This window comes from Macadamia integrifolia, chromosome 6 (genome assembly GCF_013358625.1).
Source record: "Macadamia integrifolia cultivar HAES 741 chromosome 6, SCU_Mint_v3, whole genome shotgun sequence".
NCBI lineage: Eukaryota > Viridiplantae > Streptophyta > Magnoliopsida > Proteales > Proteaceae > Macadamia > Macadamia integrifolia.
The window spans coordinates 28,320,006-28,344,214 of record NC_056562.1 but is presented as its reverse complement, the minus strand read 5'-3'; the positions used below and the strand labels follow the sequence as shown (position 1 = coordinate 28,344,214).

Genomic DNA, 24,209 nt, shown 5'->3' with positions numbered 1-24,209 from the left:
CCTTGCATAAAACAAACAAACTCAAGAGCGAGATCATGCAGTTCCGACAAAAACCTCAAGAGTCATTTTTCAGACTCATGGAAAGGTTCCAAGTCCTTCTCCAAGAGTGTCCCCACCATGGTATTGACAAATGGCATCTTTGCCAAATAATTTATGAAGGGACAGACTACCATACCAAGCAGATGTTAGAGTTTATGTGTCTTACAGGCTTCATAGCTTATGCGGACGAAAACGAACCTTGAAACTTTTTTGTTGACCTAACTGAAAAGACAAGAGAATGGAAGTCTACCCAGGGAAATAAGAACTATAGGAGGTAATGGGTACTATATCGATGGGATAGTAGCCAATGAGGTTCATTTAGATAGCCTCCTTAAGAGAATAGAAGCCCTTGTCCCTAAAGCACATGCCCTAGTCCACCAAGTCCAAAATCAAGTCTCTATGTTCAATTGATGTCACTCCCCTGGACATATAATGGAAGAATATCCCAACAGTTCTGGGGGTAATGAAAGTGTTAATGTTCTTTACCTGAACAACCCGTTTAGCAATACTTACAATCCAGGGTGAAAAAATCACCTTAATTTTTCATGGAGCCAAGGGAATCAAGGAGGTCTATCCAAATTTCACAACCAAGGGCAGCCTAATCCCCAAAGGCCCAATTTTGCACCACCACTTCATTTTTTTCCTTGGCCTAATTTAGGCCCTCAGTCAAATTTTGCTAGGCCCCCTCTCCAAGCACCTTATCAACAACCCCCAGGGTTTACATCCACTGGAGAGGCGGAAAGAATTAGTGAGCTAGAAAAAAGCATGGCCCTTCTCATGACAAGCCATAATAATGTAGAGAGGTAACTCACCCAACTTGTCACAATCATGCATGAGAAGGAGAAAAAAAAAATTCTAGTAGCCAAAGCCGAATCCTAGACATCAGGTGCTGATTCCACAAGGGCTACCTACTTCTCAACTCAATGTTGTAGAGTCAACAACACCAAAGGCCCTCTAACCAGTGTAACGCGGTATATGCCTTATGAAATGGCTGAGAGTATCTACAAAATGGTACCACTCCTTCTCCACCATCTGACTTTTCTATTGACCCTCCAACTATCGAGGCAACTACTGTGCCGCCCATTCCAGGTTCGTCAGATGGACTTGAAGAAATTATGGATGATTTGATGGAAGTCACAAAAAATAATTCTATTAATGAGAGGACTTCTGACATTGTTTATGTTCTTCTTGTCCCCTATCCTAACCGTTTGATGAATAAGAAGAAGACAACTTCAATGGAAAGAATTTTAGAAGTCTTCAAGAAGCTAGAGGTAAACATCCCTCTTTTAGATGTTATAACTCAAATCTCAGTCTATGCCAAAGTCCTCAAAGACATATGCACTCACAAGCGCACCACAAGTGTGCCCAAAAAGACGTTCTTGGTAGCTAATATTAGTTCAATGATTACACAACCTATAGCAACCAAGTATAAGGATCTTAGGTGTCCCACCATCGCTTGTGTCATTGGCAAAACTTGTATTAATCATGCCTTACTTGACCTTGGTGTAAGTGTGAACTTTCTATCTTATCATATCTATTAGCAACTTGGATTAGGAGATTTGAAAGCCATAGAGACCACTCTCCAGTTGGTCTACCGTTCTGTCGAGATTCTAAAAGGGATGGTCGAAGATGTCCTACTTAAGGTAGGAGAATTTATTTTTTCAGATGATTTTATTGTTTTGGACATCAAACTCTTCACCACTAGGGATGAGATCCATATCATTCTTGGAATACCATTCATGACTACCAGCAATGTATTAATCAATTATCAAAATGGTCTACTAAGGATATCCACACTATGGAGTTTAACATGTATAGGTTAGACAAGTAACCCACAATTGATGAAGAGGTTAATATACTTGAGAATTTTTCTGATGATATTATTAAAACTTTTGACATTGATTTTGATTCAAAATATCAAGAGTATATGGAAGAATTAGATGATGATACTACAAATTTCGTCTATGAAGTTTAGAGCCTTCATACACCCATGGAGCCCATTGGTCATCTATCAAATTCTCTTTCTAAACCCTTAATTGTTGAGCCCCCTAAGCTTGATTTGAAAGAGTTACCCTCTAACTTAAGGTATGCCTTCTTAGGATACGATCAAACTCTACCAGTTATTATCGCCTTAGATTTAACTTCAAGTCAAGAGGAAGAGTTGATCAAAGTTTTTAAAGAAAATAAGAAAGCCTTAGGTTGGACTATGACAGACATAAAGGAATTAGTCCCTCAATCGTTCAACATCATATTCACCTCATAGAGGATTCAAAACCTTCTAGGGAACCACAAAGAATGGCTAATCCTATGATGCAAGAAACTATCAAGAAAGAGATCTTAAAGTACTTGGATCATGGTATCATTTACCTTATTTCTGATAGAGAGTGGATAAGTCTAATGCACGTGATGCCAAAGAAGTCAGGGGTCACAGTAGTTTAAAATGTTGAAAATGAGTTGATCCCTACCCATATCCAAACAAGATGGCGTCTGTGCATTGATTGCAGGAAGTTAAATGCGACAACTTAGAAATATCACTTTCTTTTGTCTTTCATTGATCAAATGTTAAAGTGGTTAGCCGGACATGAGTATTATTGTTTCCTTGATGGTTATTCCGGCAATAACCAGATTCCCATTGCCTTAGATTACTAACACAAAACCACCTTTATATGTACCTATAGAACCTTTGCTTATCGGCATATGCCTTTTGAGTTTTGTAATGCCCCTGCCACCTTCCAAAGATTCATGATGAGCATTTTCTCTGATATGGTGAAGCACTTTTTGGAAGTATTTATGGATGATTTTTCTATTCATGCCTTCTCATTTTCTAATTGTTTGTATCATCTTTCTTTAGTATTCAAACGATACAAAGCGACTAATTTAGTCCTCAATTGGGAGAAATGTCATTTCATGGTTACACAGTACATAGTGTTGGGTCATGTCATTTTCAAATAAGGGATCATGGTCGATAGAACTAAGGTGGACTTAATTTTCAATTTATCAGCTCCCAAGTCAGTTAAGGACGTTCATTCCTTCTTAAGTCATGCAGGGTTCTATCATCGGTTCATCAAGAACTTTAGTCACATGGCTAGATCTCTCACCAATATTTTGGCTAAAGAGCAACACTTTGAATAGTGAATGCCTTATGTGCTTTGAGCAATTAAAGAATGTATTGACTACAACCCCCATTATTCAAGCTCCTTTATGGACTGAGCCTTTTGAATTAATGTATAATGCATCTGATTTTGATATAGGGGTAATCTTAGGGCAGAGAGTTGATAAACTTTCTCGTATTATCTATTATGCCAGTAGAACTCTCATGATGCACAGCTGAACTACACCACAACTGGAAAAAAAAAATTTAACTATTGCATTTGCATTAGAAAAGTTTTGTGCATATCTAATAGGTTCTCATGTAATTATTTACATTGACCATGCAGCTATCAAGTACCTTATTCAGAAAAAGGATGCCAAAGCACGTCTTATCAGATGGGTTTTGTTTTTACAGAAATTTGACTTAGAAATTAAGGATAAGAAACGCAGTGAAAATTTAGTTGCAGACCATTTGTCCCAGTTACCCAATTCTTTGACTGTGAATACTCTAGTTAACGAGCATTTTTTCGATGAGCAACTCTTTGCAGCATCTAGTGAAACTTGGTTTGCAAATATTGTAAATTTTTTAGTTACAAACATGACTCCGGATCATTGGTCTTCCCAAGAGAAGTACCGTTTTCACTCACAGGTTCAGTATTTATTTTAGGATGATCCTTATCTTTTTAAATCATGCCCTGATCAAATTATCCGGAGATGTATCCCTGATCATGAGCACCATTATATTATTTCCTTTTTCCATGATCAGGCATGTGATGGCCATTTTAGGCCTACAAAGACTACGGCCAAGGATTGCTATGTGGATTTTATTGGCCCAGTCTCTTCAAGGACACCTTCGCTTATTGTAAAGTTTATCCTTCTTATCAGTCTTTAGAAAAAATCAGTAGAAGAAACATGATGCATCTCAACCAATCCTCGTGGTTGAGGTTTTTGATATTCGAGGAATAGATTTTTTGGGCCTCTTCCCTAAGTCATGTGGATATGAATATATTTTGTTAGTTGTGGACTATGTGTACAAATAGATTGAAGCTCGTGCTTGTAAGACCAATGACCATAAGGTGGTCATTCAATTCTTACGGAAAAACATTTTTTTTCGATTTAGTACCCCTAGAGCTATCATTAGTGATAGGGGAAAGCACTTTTGTAATAAGCCTTTTGAGGCCTTAGTGAAGAAATATGAGATTACCCACAAGTTGGCTATCCTATTCCACCTCTAAACCAGTGGGCAGGTAGAAGTGTCCAATAGATAGATCAAGCAGATTCTAGAGAAGACAGTTAACCCAAATTGAAAGGATTGGTCTAACCATCTGTTGGATGTTTTGTGGGCATATAGGACTACTTACAAAATCATACTTGGTCAATCCCCATACCGTTTGGTATACGAGAAAGCCTGCCACCTTCCTGTTGAGTTAAAGCATCATGCCTTTTGGGTGATTAAGAAATTCAGTTTTGATTTGTCTACCGTAGGAGCTCATAGAGGTCTCTAACTATCTGAGTTAGAGGAATTGCAAAATGATGATATGATAGTGCAAAATTTTTCAAGGAAAAGACTAAAGCTTTTCATGATAGGCACTTTGTTAGGAAATCTTTTATGCCTAGTGATAAAATTTTGTTGTACAATTCTATATTGCATATCATTTCAGGAAAACTTTGTTCTTGTGGGAATGTCCTTACCTTGTACAAACAGTATTCCCCCATGGTGTCGTAAAAGTCATGAGGTCATGAATCAATCCACTCAGAAAATTTTTAAAGTTAATGGGCACCGTCTGAAGCCATTCCTTGAGTTGCCTTCAATGTATGATGCAGAAGTCATGATTCTCTATGAACCTCTTTATGATGATATTTGATCACATTTGATAATTTTCTCTCTTTTGTCCTTCTTGTTCTTGTCTTATCATTTTTTTTTCTACATTGAAGACATTGCACAATTTAAGTATGGGGGAGGGTTTGACTGTTTAGAACTTGAGGTTACTTTTAAGAGTTTTTCGGTGCTTTATACACATCTTACAAAAAAAAAAAAAATTGAGATCTAGGACCCATCTTGGTACTATAATCCCTATTGAGAGGACGGTAATGAGTATATGTCTTGAAGTGGGACCTCACTTAAATGATTTAGAGATACTTATCTTAAGGTGTAGGACCATTTGTTAGTTGGTGTCCTTGTTCTTAGGTTAGGAGTTGAGACCATATTCTTGGCATGGTATAAAAATATATGATATGGATATGCAAAGAAAGTGAAAATCAGTCAAAAAATATAAAGTAAGTATAGAAGTTCTAGGAGCTAGACAGAACACTGCACCTCATAAAGCGGGGTGTTTTGATCGACCCTCTTAGAAAAGAACACTTTCGAAAAGAACTTAGCATCACTGTCTTTGTTAGCATATTCATAAAACGAAGCTACTTAGTAACTTGGGTTTCTGGTATTTGCTTCACCATGTTATTCAGGTCAAATGTAGTGGAGTAGAATAAATTCTTTACTAAAAATAAAAAAATAAATAATAAATAAAAATGATACTATTATGCATTGTTGTTTATGATTGGTTAACGCTCCAAAACCCTAGTTCATGGCCCCTACCTTACAATGTGGTTTGCCTTATGATTGGTCTTGCTTTAGAAGATACAAGTGTCATCCCTATTTGAGATGTGTGATTGTTCCTAAATCTAGATGGAGTATTAAAGTTCAAGTGTTGGGGTTCCTCGATTGATGTACTCTAATTTAAAAAGGGTGTGTGTTTTTTAGTTATTGAAAACTTTAAATGGTAATTTTTCAAGTTAATTTGAATTTTTGGGGCATATTCATTGCAAACACCCACGAGACACAATTCGTCCACTAAGGTAACTTAGAGGTTTAAAGACTTGTTGCATGTGCTAAATGCAACCATGATTTCTACAAAAGTGAGTTTGGTTTTTTCTTTCGTTTTTTTATTTATTTGTCTTACTCGAGGACGAGCAAAAGTCAAGTATAGGAGAATTTGATGAACACAATAATGTATGAAATCTTAAGGATATAAGTGTACATTTTTCCCCACTTTGGATAATACTATTTCTGTTTTTCTTATTTTTATATTTTAGTTTCCAAGTCTACAAGAGAAAGTGCTTAAAGTGAATCAAGAATCAATCCAAGTTTGAACTAACTTGTCCAAAACTGGGACCCACTCATTGGTACCACATTCTCTCCTACAAAATTCGAAAGATTATTCTCTCTCTTTGTCACCTCACAAGACCTTGAAGATGTTATACATAGATTCCTTTCTGATTTAGTCAAGATTGCAAGATATTGGTTAATAGTACATGAAATGAATAGAATTTGTTAATTTTGAAAACAGATTCTTTCTTTCCTCACACAATATCTCAAAGAATTAGAATTTTTACCAATATTTAATTTAATTTAATTTTCTTTCTTTTCTTAAAGAAGACTTTTAGAAGGAATGAGGCAAGACCAAAGCCCTATAAAAGTCCCTTCCTCTCCCCTCATAAAAGGACTATTCCCCTTAATTTATTTTATAGTTTATGCTTAGTTCTCTTCTCTCTCTCCTTATGTTTCTTCAAGTGATTAATGATAATGAAATTCAATTTTTAATTGTTAGTTTGTTTAATTATTAGTTTATTTTGTTAATTTAGTTCATAATTTAGTTTAATTTAATTAGTGCAATCCATAGTTCTAGCTTTCAAATTTTCTAGGTTTTAGGAAAGAATTAGTTCAAGTGATTGTTATTTTATGGTTGTCCTTGTTGGCAACTCGGCCACGTGGCAGTGATGACGTGGCCAGTTTGGGTGACGTGGATGAAAATGATGACATGGCAGTGTCCAGTATCACCGATGAGATAACAGAGCATCTTGGTATACATGGAGTGGTTTAATACATCATTAATAGGTGGTGCGGGTTTTTGGGTCAAAACTGGTAAAATTAACCTATTTACGATCGAGGGCATTTTTGGTAGTGAAAATGATATTTTTGGAAGATCGGTTCTTCATGAAAAAGATAGATTGTAATTTACCTAGTCCATTGCATTTGATTTCGTCACATTCCGATACCGTATGAAGAAGTTACGGCATTTGTGGTAGTTGAGGGCAGTTTCGGCATTGAAGATGAATTTTTTAAAGGAAGTGTTCTACATGTAACAATACAAAAAAAAATACAATCTTTCCAATGGTTCTGATTTCATCACATTCCGATTCCATATGAGAAAGATACATCATTAGAAATGTGTAGGGGCATTTTGGTCTTTTTACATGGATGATTCAGATGATTGAGTCTTTTGAAAAGTCGTAGATCATCCAGTTACGATTCCAACGCACTTCGTTTCATCTCGATCGGATATCGTATGAAAAAATTAGAAATGTTTCCGTAAAGTCGGTTCGAAAATCTAAACCAAAAATCCATCAGTTGCTCTCGGTGTTGGGTGGATTTTTCAGAATTTATTTTTTTAATTTGAAGGGCTTTTGTGTAATTTAAAGATTTTGAAGGTCTGAGTTGCAAGGGGTCTTTAAGCACTGAAAATATATGGAGGTAGGGGCTTGATTGTAATAAAGAGGAGTAAAGGGAAGTGAAATGGATGGCCAAGATTCGACCACGTAGGCTTGATGCCCATCCAAAGGCTGCTGAGATTTTACGTTGACATGGACGAAATAGATGCTTGCGCGTAGAATTTGATTGGTTAGGTGCATAATTCTTGATGCACTGGCGCTACACCTTATCAAGGTATGTTGTGGTGTTTCGCGCGTGTATAGAAGGTATAAAAAAGATTCCGATATTAATGATCTCATGAAATCTGATTAAAGCATCATAGAGGATTCGGATCCAACAGTCGATATGCATTTCTCTTTTGTGAGTGGGAGACAAGCTCCCTTAAAATCCGGAATAGCAACCAATCATAGATCGACAACACTTCTGACGATGTCCGCGCCTACGTCATGATGACGTCATCTAGATTCAAATTTAATGGTTTGGATCTATTGTCCGTTGGTTTAATCCGACGACTTAGATTACAAGATCTTTTATATGAGATCTACGGTCAGATTTCGCCCATGTTGCGCGCGTCGCCGGTGTAGCCTACGCCACCCCTATGAAGATTCCATTTCAGGCTATCTCATTGCTCCAACTTCAAATGGTCATATCTCCCTCATTTTAACTCGGATTTGGGTGAACCAAGTTGCAGCTTCTTCGTTTTTTCAAGCCGTACACTATGGAAGCAACAAAAATGGGTTTTGAGTGAAAGGAGGCTACGGTTTTGGTAGGATAAGCTTCCCCCTCTTTGTTGGTCCTTGAATGAACATACATTCTTGATGATAAATATTCTTAGGCCATTAAAGGAGGTAAAAGAGGTGGTTGAAGTGTGTTAATGGTACATTAACTCAAAGCCAAGGAAGAAGAGAAGAAAGCAAGGATGTGTTTGCTTTGAAGAGCAAGAAGCCAAGGAGAGAGAAGGTGTGAGCACCAAACTTGTCAGTACAAGTTTCCAGTCATCCCAGGCAATCGGTTGTGAGATTTTCTAACCTTTGATTTTACATTACATGTATGTATGTATGTTAGGGTTAGTTGTGGATGAATGTATACATGCTAGGTTAGTTGTGGATGAACTGTAAGCATGCTAGCTAGTTGTGGATGCATATGCTAGGCAGAGCTTGACTGTAGGGCATTGATATAAGCCCAATTTAATTGTATTATTTATTGTGTGCTTAGTGAGTGCTAAGCACTGGGAGTGGGTGCTCCCGTGTAGTGGGTGCTACACATTGTATCGGCACTACGAGTGCCATCTCAGCTTCGGCTTGAGAAAATTAGGTGTGGGTACTCCCGACTGTGGGTGCAGTCAAAAGTAGTGTATTGAGTAGGTATGAAGCCTTTACAGGCACTACTTCGGGGATGTAGGAAAATTGCAGAACCTCGTAAAAACCCTGTGTTGTGGGTGCTTGTTGTTTGCATTTTATATTGAAGTGCGTGGAATGTAGAATGGATGTGCATACTTAGAAGTGCCTATGAGAGGCTGAGTGTGCATACGACTGTGTGCAAACAGGGACAAGTATATCAGGTTTTTCTTGGCCAGACATCAGACAGGTTTTTGGGGATCGGAATTGGACTCATTGATTCACCCCCCCTCTCAGTGACTGCCGGGTTACAACAGTGATAAAAATCAAGAATTTTCAAGTTCAAGAGAGCAAACTCTTCATCAACAATTATATTTCAATACCATCACTCCAAATCAATCAAAGTTTCAATTCAGCTTACACATAATCAAGTTATGTTTATTAGTAGAATTAAGATTTTTATAAAAGTAGTGGAATTAGGATTTTATGCTTTTTTTTCCCTTGTGTTCTTATTTATATATGTATTATAATTGAAGATGATGCCTACAGTAGTGCCTCTTCCGAAAATTCGACCGATGTATTGAGAATTTTTCTTTACTTACTTGTTTTCTTTTTGAATTTTTTATTTGTTAGTTTAGTTTTATTAATTATAGATTTTTTTTTTAGTTGTTATTTTCTACACTTATTTTATTTCTCTAATTAAAGTAATCCGGCGTTAGAATTGTTTAATTTAGATGTTGAATGTGTAGATCGTTTTCTTTCATTTATATGCATGTTCTAGGACCGTAATTTAAAATCAACTATCCCTTGTTCACTCTCGTTATACTTAGAATGAATAAAATAAAGTGACTAATCTCCTTATAATCGATCCGTTGACTATAATATACCGTATACTTATGATAATATATTTTTAAACTCGAACAATACCAACAACGAATCCTATCTCTTATTTCTCCTCTCTTGATACCAACAACGGATCCTATCTCTTATTTTTCCTATCTTGATATTCAATTATAGCCTCTTAAGTTCCAAGCAACTCTGGAAGCGTCTAGCAAAGAAAACTCCGGAAGCAACCTTCATATCTTTTGATTAAGTTTTGACTAAATTCTATAGCGTGGCCTTTGTATCAACGCTTGGCCAATGAGAGCGCACCAACTAAAGGGGTGCGGTGTTAAAAAATGTATCGCATGTTGTCACACTCTGAACAGAGTGTGCAGAGCCACGCAACAGGTAGTAATCAAATTTACACTAAACAGAAGATCGCGACAACTCAAGAATCATTAGATTTAAGAAAAAGAACGGAACTAAAGGAAACAAGTGCAACTGCGATAACCAGATGGAGATCACTCAAATATCAATCAGTTCAATAACCCAATTTACAAAATCACTCACATACATAGAACCCTCACTCTAATACTCAGCGGTAACATAAAAAAAAAAAAATAAAGAAGAGAACATATCTAGAGAGCTGTAAAGATGATTAAGTTCAGATTAAAAAAAACAGAGGATGGATGATTATAAAGTTGGTAGAGACAACAGATTAATAAAATTAGCCAGTGTAGATGTGAACACCGATGGCGATGAGGAAGATGGTGATGAGACCAAAGTAGATGATGGTGTGGACGATGATAGAGATCCCACTGGTATGCATGCTCCCAAACTCCACCACTCTGTTCTTACCCGGTATCTGGAACAGCAGCCCTGGTGACAACAGCACGAACAACACCACCGCTATCAACACTGGCCCCCAATCCGCCATTTCCTTCGATCGATCTGTCGAACCCCTCCTCTACCGTGTATCTGTGTGTGTGTATCTCAACTCACTTGTTCTCAAATCTCAAAGAAAAGCCACCCACTTGAGTATGTAAGAGAAGTACTCTAGGGACTAGGGTTGGTTTGTACTTCAAAAATGCTGGGTAAGAGCGAGTAAGAATAGAAGAAGATACCAAAGAGAAAGAGAAAAAAAAAATTGTAATTTGGTTGCAGATGATATGTTCGTTGGAATGTCGAAGAAGAAAAATGAAGGTTAAGGCAACAAAAAGGGATTGGTTTAGTATGAGGCAACAAGCGGCATCGCATCGATCACGAGTTCACGACACCTTTCGGTTTAGAGTTTAGACAACGGACACGTGTAGACCACAGCTAAGGTGACGTTGGCATTTATTCTCTCCAGAAATTGGACAGCTGCGATATTCTCTGCTACTCCACTTTCACGGTGAGATGCGTCATAACATGTCGAGATCTATTCTATTTGCAATTGGGAGTTTGTGGAGTTTGAATTTGTTGTGGGTTTTTAACAACGTGTCAGGTGGAAGCAAATCTGATTAGTTAACAATACACACGTGTCGTTTCTTCATCACTTGGACTGTTTGAATTTTATAACGGTCACATTCACTTTCTGATGTCGGTTCCATACACCATATGTTGGTGGGCCCAAAATAATTTACGCAATTCAACTATAAAACAAACCGATACTGCTAAAATAGTTTAAATGGTTTGATTCTGGTTTTTATTTTTATACCTTGAACCAAATCGGATTAATTCGATTAATCAAAATTGAACCAATTAGCATCCTTATGTAAAACCGTGATTAAAAACCTGGAATATTGATTTGGATTGGTTGCAACAAATTTCAATCGAATCTGAATTTTTGGAACACTGGGTTGAACCAAACCCTGCTCGTCTCGTTTCCTCTCAGATGATAAACGAATTCCTCACTGAACGCGGTCAGTTTCAGTTGGCATCCGATTTGACCTGCCGATTTACAGTTTCCAGCCCTAGGTTCCGTATTGGGTATCCACCTGGCCATCCTTCGTGGCTTTGCTTACAAAATATAAAATAATAAAATAAATTCACCGACACAACAAACTAATTACTAAAAAGCTAGCTAGCGTTAAAAGTAATAGGTTGGCTAGCGTGTGCGTCTCAATTTAGTATGGAGATTCTATGGTTTTCTATTCTTTTCTGTTTTTTTTTTTTTCCATGGCGTATGGTTTTCAGTTCTTACTTACATAAAAAGGTCTCCCTTAGGCCCCGTTTGTTTAGCCGGGTGCCTGGGGTGGGATTTTAATGGGAGTGGGACCCACATAGAGATGGGGGCGAGAGTTTTTAGTCGGAATGGAAAGTTGTCTTTTGAAAACCCCACCCTTGATAACCGAACAATTTTAAAAGCCACAGGGTGGTATAGTTCATACAATTATACCACCCAATGTAACTCCCTGTTACACAAATGGGGCCTTAATGATTCATTAAGATGAGTTAAAGACTCCATGGTTTTCACTTTGCCTTCAAACAACCTCTCACCCCCCCTCCCCACCGACCAAAAAAAAACAAGACCATCGTGAATGGGAATATTATGGTCCATCGCTTTTGCAGGAGTGGTGAAAAATGATGGGGGTCACATTTGGACCGTTCTATCGTTCCATTACTAGTAAAAGAAAAATTTGTCCAAAAGAAAAGGTTTTCACTTCATCTATGCTGTTCACGTCACATGTTTTAAGATGATAAATAAATTAAAAAAAAATATTTAATAATAAGACTTGTTAGTGCCCATCTCCGTCTTTATGCTAGATCAATGGCTTGAATTCCCACACGGATCGAGATCTACATGCACACAGAGTTTAGTAACTGACTCGAAGTCCCCTTCGGGAAGAAGGCTCCGATGCCTGAGTCAGTTGAGTGTTGGTATGATTCTAAGTGGAGTAAACTAAAATCCTTAAGAGTGCGTACCTGTTCTAGTTGTCTTGTGCCCCTTTTATAGTGGCTTCGGGGTCTTTTCCTATTGGTTACCTCTTCTCCTAAGAGCAAAGCTGCCCTTTCATAACATTCAACAGTCATGGTTATGGTCGATCAAGAGATGGTCGGATGGTCTATGCTTTTTTGGTCAAGCCCGTTTACTAGGAACGACGATAAAGGGTTCGATCCGTCCTTTGTTGGCCCTTGACCATTCTTAGGTCTCAGTATATATGTTATGGTATATCAAGACCCATATCTCATAAATAGTGTACACCTAGGTGAAGAATCCTTAGACTCGTTGAGTTGATCCCAACAAGGCTCCTTCCTAGGATCATGTGTTTTAATAGATGAAAAGCCTACAATCCCTTAAGCTTTTCATTGGCAGTACACTTAAGGGCACATCCATTGCACAAGGTTCCCACCTAGGTTTCAAAAATCATTGACTTGCATTGAGAATTGTCAATTCACCTTGGAATCGATTAGGACCGATCCCTATTTTTACTTCTTCAAATCAAAATATTCCTTCAAAGATCCTTTGAATCAGTTGATTTTATTATTAAATGATCAATTCTAGGGTTATTGGCATGGATTATGGCTGCTTCTAAGTTGATCTGAATCGGAATTGATAAATTGATTCCATCATCAAAACCTGTTTTTAAAACCCTTCAATCATATGTTACTTCTCAATTTAAACTGGGCAAGTCACAATGAAGCAATCTCACCATTGCCTCTTGCGCAAGGCCTACTCTCTATCTCACCATTACCTCTTGCGCAAGGCCTACGCTATATTAGAATTCCCTAAAGAAGAAAACCAAATGAGCAAGCAATCCAAACCAACCTGTTTTCTAATCCACCTTTGCACATGCCATTTTTCTCTTTAATTTTTTTGGATCTGTTTCTCCTTTCGCTTTCTTTTTCTTTTAATAACTTGGAATGCAAAAGCTTAAAGCTACAAATTCATAAATCTCAAAAGCAAATATGAAAAAGAAGCAACTAAGTCCAGGAATGGTGAACAAGGAATTGCTTTCCATATATCCCTATCCCGGCCATAAAGGGAGAAGCCCACCTTAGCACCTTCACATTTGTCTTCTTTCTCTCTAAGTTTAGTATCCTCCTCTCCTTCTCCATTAAGGAAGTTAAAATCTTCACCCTACAAAACCCTGCACAGAGCTTGCCTGTTAGTGTCTTCAATTGAGAGAGGCTGATAGAGATATGACTACAGATTGGGCACCGGCGGTCGTGGCGGTGGGATTATTCATACTACTATCACCAGGGCTACTGTTTCAGCTACCAGCAAGGGCAAGGGTGGTGGAATTTGGGAACATGTACACCAGTGGGATTTCAATTCTAGTTCATGCCATTATCTACTTCTGTATATATACTATCTTGATCATTGCGTTTCATATTCATATATTCTCAGGTTGATCAATCTTTCATGACTACTTCCCCTCAACAACTCTTTAACTTTTTTCCCTTTCTCTTTCCCCCTCCCTCTCCTACTCATTACTTCCTGTAAAGCAAATCGGTTGTGAGATGGGTTTCCTTTTTTTTTTTTTTTTTTTTTCTATTGATTTGTAATCTTTGATTGACATCTTAGTTGATCAAATAGTCTTACCAAGAAAAAAAAAAGTTGATTTAATTCGGAAAAAAGAAAGTTTTCTCATGGTACTTGGAAGCCTAATTATGTTTATAAATGTAAACAAGCACATTTCTATATCCAACAAAATCAGAAACAAGTTCTTCAATTATATGTATAGAGAGAGGGCCAACATACTCTTGCTGCTTATATTTGTATTTTATACGTCAAGCCAATAATGAATAATGAAATAGTATATTAATTTATTGAAACCTTAATGAAAAGAGACACTATGAGATGGAAATACACACTTATAGGCTATAGCATCGTATGCCCATGGAAAAAATAAAAACTTTATTGAATTTTGTTCGAATGTATGCCCAAGCAAGTCATAAAGATAGAATGGAGAATGTACACATGACTACTGCTGGTTAGGTCACACCAAAAATTACTTTTTTTTTTTTTTTTTTTTTTTTTGGGGGGGGGTGTGGGGGTGGGGGTGGGGGTGTGTTGGAGGGGTGGGGGGAGGGGTTGGTTAAGGAGAAAGTTAAAAAAAAAAATGCCTAAGATCCCATCCAATTACATGCGAGATAAAAATATTAGCAAGGGAACCCTCATGCTAGGTAGACACAACTGGGTGTGAAAACGCTAGACGAATTAAATAGTGTTCTTTTCCCCAAAATGTTATTATTTTAACCTTGATTGTATAGAGGGTTTATAATGCCTGAGATTACATTGGAGGACCATGGTGGCCTCACCTTGCTTGCTCTGTCCAACAACAACCATAACCATACTACTCTATCGTTGCAATTAAAATGAAAGAAATTACAGGAAGAACCAGATAGTTTAAAAGTCATGTGATGCCCTCACCTTACTGCTTTATCTATTTGCCTCAATCCAGCATTTACTAAGGAGTATTTCATTTATAAGAGAAAAAAAGATAAGGCGTACCAGAACCAGTTAGTAACCTTTCAATTACAAAACCCAATGGACCATGGTTTGAGGTATTGAACACAGATCGATCATCAGGTGATCCAAATTGGTATTGATATAGGTCGGATATAGGTCGATTGTTGTATTGATGGAACAGTACAAACCAGGGATAAAATTGTCAAAAAAAAAAAGAGGCAAAACTGTGTAATCGAAGTCCATCCATTTTTTATCTCGTATCGACTTCAAAGGTGATCGATCCCTGATCTCATACCGTGCATTTACATTATTTTCTTTTTTATAAAATTAGAATGTACACCATTGACTCCAGAGTCTAGACATCATTAACATTTGCCACTACTGTTCCAATCCCAACATTTGGCCTCTGACTTACCTGAGTAATTCGAGAGCAAAATGGCTTAAATTGCGATTAGGTAGCGATTCCAACCCCTTGATTGGTCCTTACATTGATACAGTGATCATGTAACTAGGCAGCGATCCAGCCTTAATAATAATAAGGGTCAAGATAAATGTGAAATGAAAGGAGTTGTAATTTTTGGATAAGAATTTGTTTTAGATAACCAGGGCATAGCACTTGCCTTAGTGTGAGGCAAATGATAGTGCACACTGCACACATGGGCATCCAATATGAATTAAAATTTTCATTTCCCGAGGTGAAGTGATCATTTCGCAATTTCTGGGTCTTATCATCAGAAATAGAATCTAATACTCCGTTATGGATACCATATACTTTATACACGTGAACAGGTACAAGTTTTTTTTTTTCTTAAATCAAAATTTTATTAAAATTAGACTATTACAGTTGTAACCTGTTTTTCTGTTTTGAATTAAACCCCACTTCTCGTTGCTTTCTATCAGAATCATTCCCTTCATCCTATGGTCCGGTGTACCATCAGCTCAGAGGGTAATTCTCAGTGTCAATGTCGGCCCAACAAAGTGTTTTCGCTGCTGATGTTCCTTTTGATCTCTATGCATTTCATCATTTCATTGAAAATTCCCTCTCCCTCTACACCTAACATACTCCAGTTTGGTAATTTCCACCGCTTGTCCAAGGTTGAACCCTGAACGGCAAACTTGAGAAGCCATATGCCACAATACCTATAATAGTGGTCGCATGTGGCCATGTGCAATGCTGCACCACTAGTTCCACTCACACTCCCCGCATTGCTCTCCTCGATACCCAGCAAGCCACTTTGCCAAGCAAAGGTTCTTGGATCATGGCTCATGGACGGGCCAAGGGCCCAAGAGGGAATAAATACCCCCTCTTTTTCGATGAGAGACTGGGTTGTGGAATCTTTCTGGGTCGGGGCCAAGGGCCAAATGGTGTAAAGGGTCTGTAAGAAGTAAGAACAAAACAGTTGATCTGGGTACCATTCATTCATTCAATCATGGTTAAATCTTAGTCCTAACTTAAACGGATGAAATAATAATACATTAACAGGAAGAGGTGCTCGCAGGCAATGGAATATGAGATTCCTATTTCCCAGTTTCCATTTCCCCAAGCCATGATTTTTTAATGGCGTCTTAGTCTGGTTCTTGCTTCATCATGCATTGAAAAGCACAATATCATCGATGCATGCAATGCACTGCATTAATAAGAGGAAAGAGCAAAAAGGGGGCAAAAACAGAGGAAAAGGGGGAAGCAGGGGTGGCGAAATAAGCAATGATGATTTCCCGATAGATTCGTTCCTTGACGCACAAAACCAATAGTAACAAGGGACGAATTGATTTCACAGACAAAAAGAAATTAAATAAGGGAAGATACCCTAAACCCTTGTACAGATTACAAATACAGCATGAGGAATTAGGTTCTGTTTAAAAAAAAAAAAAAAAGTTTTACCAGATCAGATCGAATCAGATCGTCTCAGCCAGTGTAGATGTGGACGCCGACCGCAAGGATGAGGATGGTGAAGATAGCAAAGAAGATGATAGTATGGACGACGACGGCTTTGCCATTGGTCTTGAAGCTCCCGAACTCCACATGGCGGCTATGCCCCGGTAGCTGAAAGAGAAGACCCGGTGAGAGCAGCACAAATAACAGCACCCCTACCAAAATCGGTGCCCAATCCGCCATTTTCGATCTTCTTCCAGAAAGAAAGAAACAAAGAGAGAGAAGTGCGATCTATGCGACGAACGGTTTCCTTTCTCACTCTACAGTGGACTCAGAAGTCTCGAACACTTTGGGAGCCTCCTTCCCTCACTTGAAGACAAACAGTGGATGGGTTTGAGATTAAACGGCACCAAGTCTAGTAAAGTATATATGACCGTTGGCAGGGTGAAATTTCTATGCTCCATGTGTTGATCACAAACAAAGTCTTGATGAAGCAAGGTTAGATACCAAGTTTGTAAAAAGACAACTCTCTCTCATGTGGATAAAAGAAAGAATTGAAGGCTAAAGGAATCTTAGACAACTTAATGAAGAAGTAAGGCTAATTAGAGTTTGCAGGCCTCGACTCTCGACTCTCGCCTCTTAAGTTTAAACCTTTTCTCAATCTGGGTTGGGCCAATAGTGGACCAAGGACCACGAGTAAAGAATTTGATAGGTGTTGCTTGGAAAAAAAATTAGAAAATGACCAAGGACCAAGGACCAAGGACCAAGAATTTGACAGGTGTTGCTGGGAAAAAAAATTAGAAATGGAATAGCTAACTTTCCCTAGGGTTCACAACTACCCTCTTAAGTTTTAGTATTTTCAAAATGTCCTTTTAACATTTCATTTCAAAGGGCTGCCACATAGGTTGCAGCTACTACAACCATAGAAATCTAGCTGCAACCCCTATGGCAGCCAAAAAAATGGAGTAACTCACTTCCCCTAGGGTTTATAAATACCCTCCTAAGATTTAGTGTTTTTCAAAATGCCTTTTAAGATTCCATTTCTTTGGCTGTAACAGGGTTGCAGCTACATTACTGCAACCATGGAAACTTCGTGAACTTGAATTGAAATATGGCAATTAACTTTGTCACATTAGACATATTTTGTTGATAGGCATCTTTAGGTATTGGTGATTTAAAATATTACCAAAAAAACGTTGAAGGATATGGGTCTGTAAGATTTTTTCGAAGGAAAATATAATACCTCCCCTATTTGATCCTCTTCCACAAGGAAGAAGAAAAGGTCAATCTCTATGACCCCTCAGTGTAACTTGAATCTTGATCCTAAGGCTGATAGTCCTTCAATTGCTCCCTCGGACGAGCTTTTGGAGCCCCTATAGCATTTTCGAATCTCGACAATGAGGCAAATTCAGATGACAGATTATCATTCTTTCATATCATGGATTGGCATGCAGCCTCCTTAGTTGATACTGGGGAATTGATTGAACATGATAACAATATAGACGAAGCCTCCTTAGACGATACTGAGGAGGTGATAGAACATAATGAAAATGTAGAGGATGCACAACATTTGAGGCAAAAAGAGAAGATCGTCATTGGAAAGACACTCAAGTCTCTACTTGGTGGAGGCAAAAAAGTCGCCTCATTAAATTTGCCTCTTATTTTCTTTGTTCAACTGGTGGGAAAATCTAATTTCTCTTGAAAGTTTTTAGGGAGATTTGGTTGTTCCAGTTTTGATTTTTTAGTAATCCTTGTGTTGTTTCTTGTTTGAGGCCTAATGCTTCTTGGTGACATTGTCTATTTTTTTCCCCCCTTAGGTTTAATATATTTATTTATTCACCCAGAAAAGTTATTGGTGGTTTCCAATTTGTGCTGATATGTGAAGTAAAAGTGTACAGCTGAAGAGTGGTTTTTTTTTGCTTGATAACCAAGGCTTGATTCATGCATTTAGATTGATTTTTTTTTTTTCCTCAAGTGAAGTTATAGCCTTAGGCATGGGGTTAAGTTTTGCCTAAACTTTATGAAATTTCAATTTGGGTTAGGAAAAGCATAATTGAGATCACATAAAATTTGGTTGTTTATTATTTTGGTTAATTCTCAAAGACTTTCTGCTAACTTCACAAGAATGACTTAAAATCACTAATTTCTATCCTAACATGTCACATAGTATTGTGGGCATTAGAAACCTCATAAAAGAAGGATTTCCTGAATTAAAATCAAGCCATGGGGCCCACATCTTTACGAGGTTATCATTTTCAAATCTCAAATGTTTGCACATTCCCCATCAAATTGATTATCTAAGATGTAATTGAATTTTTTACGAATATGTCCTTTTTTTTTTTTTTTTTTTTTTTTTTTTAATGCTTATGGAAACTAGCTTTTGTAAGTCTACCCAAAGCTCTCCCAAACATGCACTTAAAACATAGAAAATTCAGAAAATGCGGCATGACTGATAAACTTTGTCCTATAAACTTTATTGTTTGTCTGTTAAGATTTGGGATTGAAGGTGCAAACTTTGAAAATTCAGATTCAGATTTGAGATAAGAAATTAGTCTCCTTTCAATTCTAATTCAAATTGTCCGGGAATATATCAAAATTGATCGAAGCTCAATCAGACACAATATGAAAAAAAAGGGTTACCATAATCAAGAACCCTAACCACCAAGGGGGAATTATTTTGCTACTGTCCTGACTCGCAGTCAAAGAAATGGAATAATTCACCTCTTCTTAACGGCAAATTTCATCTGGCTCTGAATGCCGCTAAGTGCTAACTGTTGATTGGTGACTGCACTTTACCCAACTGGATCTCACTCATGACAAACGCATTAAGCTATTTGCTTGACATAAATATGTATAGAAAAAACGATGCCTACTCCTCAATGGATTTTTGAGTTTTGAATAACAAATAAACAAACATATCCATACTGATGGTGGAGGGTTGATGTTCTCACTTTATAGGATTCCTATTCTGCTTTTACCATCCCAAAATTCAAATGGAAGAAAGAGTGGACATGATTATGGAATCCACCAAAGCCCCTTTAATTGGAACAGGCATCTACTCTCTCTCTCTCTCTCTCACATACGCACACAGAGGAGAGTTGCTGCTAATATATCTCCTTTGAAGCTTCTCTGGTCCACTGAGGAAGAAAAAGAAGAAGAAATCCATTCTTCTTCAGTTCCCTCACTTGGACAAGGACTGTGGCTGAAGGGTCAGCATTTTCTAAGCAAAGTGTAAGTAGAATGAAAGATTGGGCAGCTCTCATCATAGCAGTTGCACTATTTGCATTTCTCACACCAGGAGTGATCTTCCAAATGCCAGGGAAGAATCGTCCCATTGATTTTGTTAATATGAAGACAAGCCTTGTCTCCATTTTAGTTCACGCAATCATCTACGGTTTGCTCCTTATTCTGTTCCTTGTTATTCTTCGTGTACATCTCTATGTCTAATTTTGTAGAGAGTAATGGATTTTCTTCAATACTAGTGTCTCTCCAATTTTTCCTTTTTCACTTCATCTCATTTTCTCAGATGAAATGTCTGTCATGTGACCTTTGATCTCTCAGATTTGCAGCTTGAGCTGTTTACAGAGAGGATACCCAAGCTGAATATTTCAAGTTAGTGAGCTTTTAGGATTTACTTGTTCAGAAGTTAGAAGAAAAATGCATGGTTCTGCCCTCACTGTGAAGAGGAACTAACCCTGCATCAACTAGTCACTATAAATCATGTAATCTTCATCAGTTCCTTCTATAATTTCCTCTTTCAAATATGCAAATATCTATATTTGCAAATTTGAAAGATCTTACACTAATATCAATTGCACATAGCATTGAGCTGCCTATGAGATCAGACACAAGGACAGTTTATATAACAATTATGATCAAATTGCTAGCTTTTTAACAGAAGCAGCACTAAGGTTGGTGCATTGAACAGCTGAGACACATTATGGGGAATATTTTGGGCTATGTAACAGCCAAATACAGAAGGACACACACTCTCCAGAATTCAGGTTCAAGGTTCATGATCCACCTTGCCCTGGTATGTTTAGTTGGTAGAGCAGCCAAATCCAAGAGGTGAACCATGGCATGAACAACAATAAAATAAGTTAAAACCCTCTAGTTATTTTGTCCTATAGACTCTTCTCATTTGAGTTGGGAAGCCAGATTATTGAGTTGCTTTGTCATTGTCAGATCCATGACAAATTGGCATTAGATTTTATTTCTCCACAGCCCTGCCTGTGAGATCTCAGGTGTTCCACTATTGTGTCTATGCCTGTCAATTCTCCATCCATTTCTGATGTTTCCCAGGAAAACAACACCATTTGCAGGAGATCTTAGTGGCTCATTACCTTAGTTCAAGCACTGTTGCTCTCTAGTTATTTGGGCATTATAGAATAGTTCCCCAGACCAAAGAAGAAAGGTGAAATGTGGAAGTTGGAGTAAGGCTTAATTGAAATGAGTTGAAGCTAAAAGACTTATAACTTCTTTAGCCACCTAATCGATCAGGGCAAGGACCACAGAGGAATTGACATAAGCTAAACTAGTCAAAGTAAGATCTTAATTTCTTTCCATAAACTGATAAAATACAGCTGCAAATCAAAAAATCTGCCCAGATTAAAATATTTTTGTTTAAGTTCGAAGTTTTAATTCCTAGAATAGAAAACAGAATCATAGCTTCAGGCGTTCTCCATTGAATAATTACGAGTCCTTGAAGTAATCCAAATACAAGTAAGTAATCCAAATCCAATAGTTCACAAAATCATATAATAACAATAAAGAAAGAAATCAATTGTGATAACAAGTCATCATATGATCAGAACTCCTTAATAATAGCACAAAGAACAGAGACCCTTGGTGGGTGAGTAAGGGGAAGGAAGGAAGTCCACCATGAATGTAGCTGATGATGATGATCAACCAAGGTAGACGTGAAGTCGAAAAGCAAGCAAGAAGATACAGATGAAAGCAAAGTAAAGAATGGAGTGAACAAGAATCGATGTCCCACTGGTCTGTAAGTTGCCGAACTCAACGAACCTGGTCCTCCCCGGCATCTGGCATAGCAGACCCGGCGTTAACAGCACGAACAGCGCGAGGGCCACGAACACTGGTGCCCAATCCGACATCTTTCTCTCTCTAGATAGATGATTGATTAGTGCTGGAGCCTGAAAGTTGGAAGTTGTGACTGGCGCGAGTGGGAATTAGATAGATGGTTTTTAAAGAGGAAGGTGAGGTTTATTGGTCTTTGTCGATTGGAATAGAGGACAAGGAGAAAGAAGGCTAGCTGATGGCCATGTGGAAAGTGAAGCTTAGGGAATCAAGTAAACTTGGGATTCATTCCCTTTCCGACGTCCCATTTGCACAATCTAATGACACGTTGGATAAGAAAATTTGCTAAGCGCTAAATAATTCCTGATTACTTGGATTCAAATTTTTCTTTTTTTTTAAAGACCCCCATACTACTTAATTCTGTTTTTTTTTTTTTGATAAAGGCTACTTAATCCTGTGACAGCATTTTTTTCGGATGAAAAAATGTTCCTTTTCAATTTCCTTTTGTAATGCAGGGGTCTATTTCGCTTGTTTTGTTGGCATTGCTCTACTTTCCATAGGCCTGTCTAATAGGGGGATGATTGTCTTCTCTTGTTTATTCTTTCTTCTATCTTTCTTTTATAAATTTTTTTTACTCATCAAAAATTCTTTTTTTTTTTTTTTAAATAAAACTTGGATTTATTTTTTTATTTTTTTTGGATTCACTTTTTGGTAAGTATAAATTTGGTTGGGGTCATTTAGTTGCAACCATGGAAGCCGAAGGAATCCGTAATGCCCTTCTCTTAGCTAAAAGTTTGGGATTCTCTATTTTGTTGATTTTACTAATTGTCAGACTCTCAACGTCATTTCTACCTCTTTTGATTGGGCAACCTTAAAAATAGTCAAAGATATTTCTGTGTTTTCTCTAGATTTTACTTCAATTATTTTTTGTTTCATTCCACGTAGTTTTAATAGGGAAGCTCACTTTCTTGCAAGTGGTGTTTTTAAATTTTGTCTTTCTCATACTTAGTGGATTCAGCTCCCTCCTTTTCTTGTAAATAACTCATATCTCGACAGGAGTTCCTCCTTGTCAAAATTTTTTGAATAAAATTTTGTTTCTATTTAAAGGAAAAAAAAATGCCAAAGTGTTGTAGATCTGTGATGCGTGCTCAAGATATTTAAACTCATATCACTCCTGATTGATTCCAATCTGATCCCTAATCAGAAATGGTATCGATATGATATATTGATAAGAATCAGCCCAAATATACCTTAATCCATTGGCACCAACAGATTCTAAAAGAACGCTACACGTTCGCATGCATGTTGGCCTAAACATAGAAAATTCAAAAAGACCATGCTACCGCGGCATGCCTTCCCATTGACTCACACATTGGTGTGTATCTACAGCAATAGGGTACCATTCTCTTACCTTTTATTTATTTATTTTTGGAAAATTAAAATTTGAAACCCATACTAATTGCTAATGCCATATCTAAACTCTAGACTTGAAAATTAGGCGCTTTTACTGTTCAAATTTTTGTGAAACTGCTTTGTGTATGTGGGTTGCTTACTTGCGAATGGAGGCTAACAAAGAAGCCGGGCCTATGATCTGTGGGCCTTAGTGGGTATTAAACTTGTCGTAGTGGACTTGGATAATCTCTTATGGCACGCAATCCTCCCAGGTGGAGCATAGTCGTAAAGATTCCTTCACGTGGTCTTCGTCCCTAGAAAAGAAGTAAACAACTTTATCACCAAAGCTGAAAGAGGATCGATGTCCATTGTGGAAAGCGTGGGGTTGCCTCGGGTTTCATTTATGCACTGGGCACGTTATTTATATGCAAGTACGGTTCACGTGTGTTTTAATATTGTTTAAAAGAATGGAATCAGATCATTTGAATTGGAATCGTTGTGAAGATCTTGATTCTAATGTTTCAGATCAGTTTTTAAGACTGGATTGTTGTTGAATGTTTTTTATTCAAGAATAAGGGTTGCATCAGCACGGGTGCCAATGGAATTACACCTAGAAGTATCGTTTGAGTCTGTATATTCACGTTTTATGAGGCGTAGGGCGATAATTTTGCATGTCTTTGTGTCTAGGTGTAGTCCTACACTTCAAAACACCTCCTTAATTCTTTTATCAAAAGC

The 24,209-nt window shown here is 37.6% G+C and overlaps 4 protein-coding genes across 4 annotated transcripts; 2 read left to right on the top strand and 2 right to left on the bottom strand.

The window, feature by feature from the left end:
* Positions 1 to 10,291: 10,291 nt before the first annotated feature.
* LOC122081456 lies at positions 10,292 to 11,120 on the bottom strand. The gene has a single exon (XM_042648598.1). It carries the CDS (start codon positions 10,709 to 10,711, stop codon positions 10,502 to 10,504), a length of 210 nt encoding a protein of 69 aa, XP_042504532.1. The 5' UTR covers positions 10,712 to 11,120; the 3' UTR covers positions 10,292 to 10,501.
* A 2,483-nt stretch (positions 11,121 to 13,603) lies between these two features.
* LOC122082739 lies at positions 13,604 to 14,350 on the top strand. Its single transcript, XM_042650485.1, has one exon. It carries the CDS (start codon positions 13,900 to 13,902, stop codon positions 14,110 to 14,112), a length of 213 nt encoding a protein of 70 aa, XP_042506419.1. The 5' UTR covers positions 13,604 to 13,899; the 3' UTR covers positions 14,113 to 14,350.
* Positions 14,351 to 16,863: 2,513 nt separating this feature from the next.
* Positions 16,864 to 22,222, bottom strand: LOC122082199. The gene is made up of 2 exons (XM_042649672.1): positions 21,953 to 22,222; positions 16,864 to 17,336 (listed from the first exon to the last, which is right to left on the bottom strand). Exons 1-2 carry the CDS (start codon positions 22,157 to 22,159, stop codon positions 17,079 to 17,081), a joined length of 465 nt encoding a protein of 154 aa, XP_042505606.1. The 5' UTR covers positions 22,160 to 22,222; the 3' UTR covers positions 16,864 to 17,078.
* LOC122081256 lies at positions 20,078 to 20,661 on the top strand. The gene has a single exon (XM_042648286.1). It carries the CDS (start codon positions 20,286 to 20,288, stop codon positions 20,490 to 20,492), a length of 207 nt encoding a protein of 68 aa, XP_042504220.1. The 5' UTR covers positions 20,078 to 20,285; the 3' UTR covers positions 20,493 to 20,661.
* Positions 22,223 to 24,209: the final 1,987 nt, after the last annotated feature.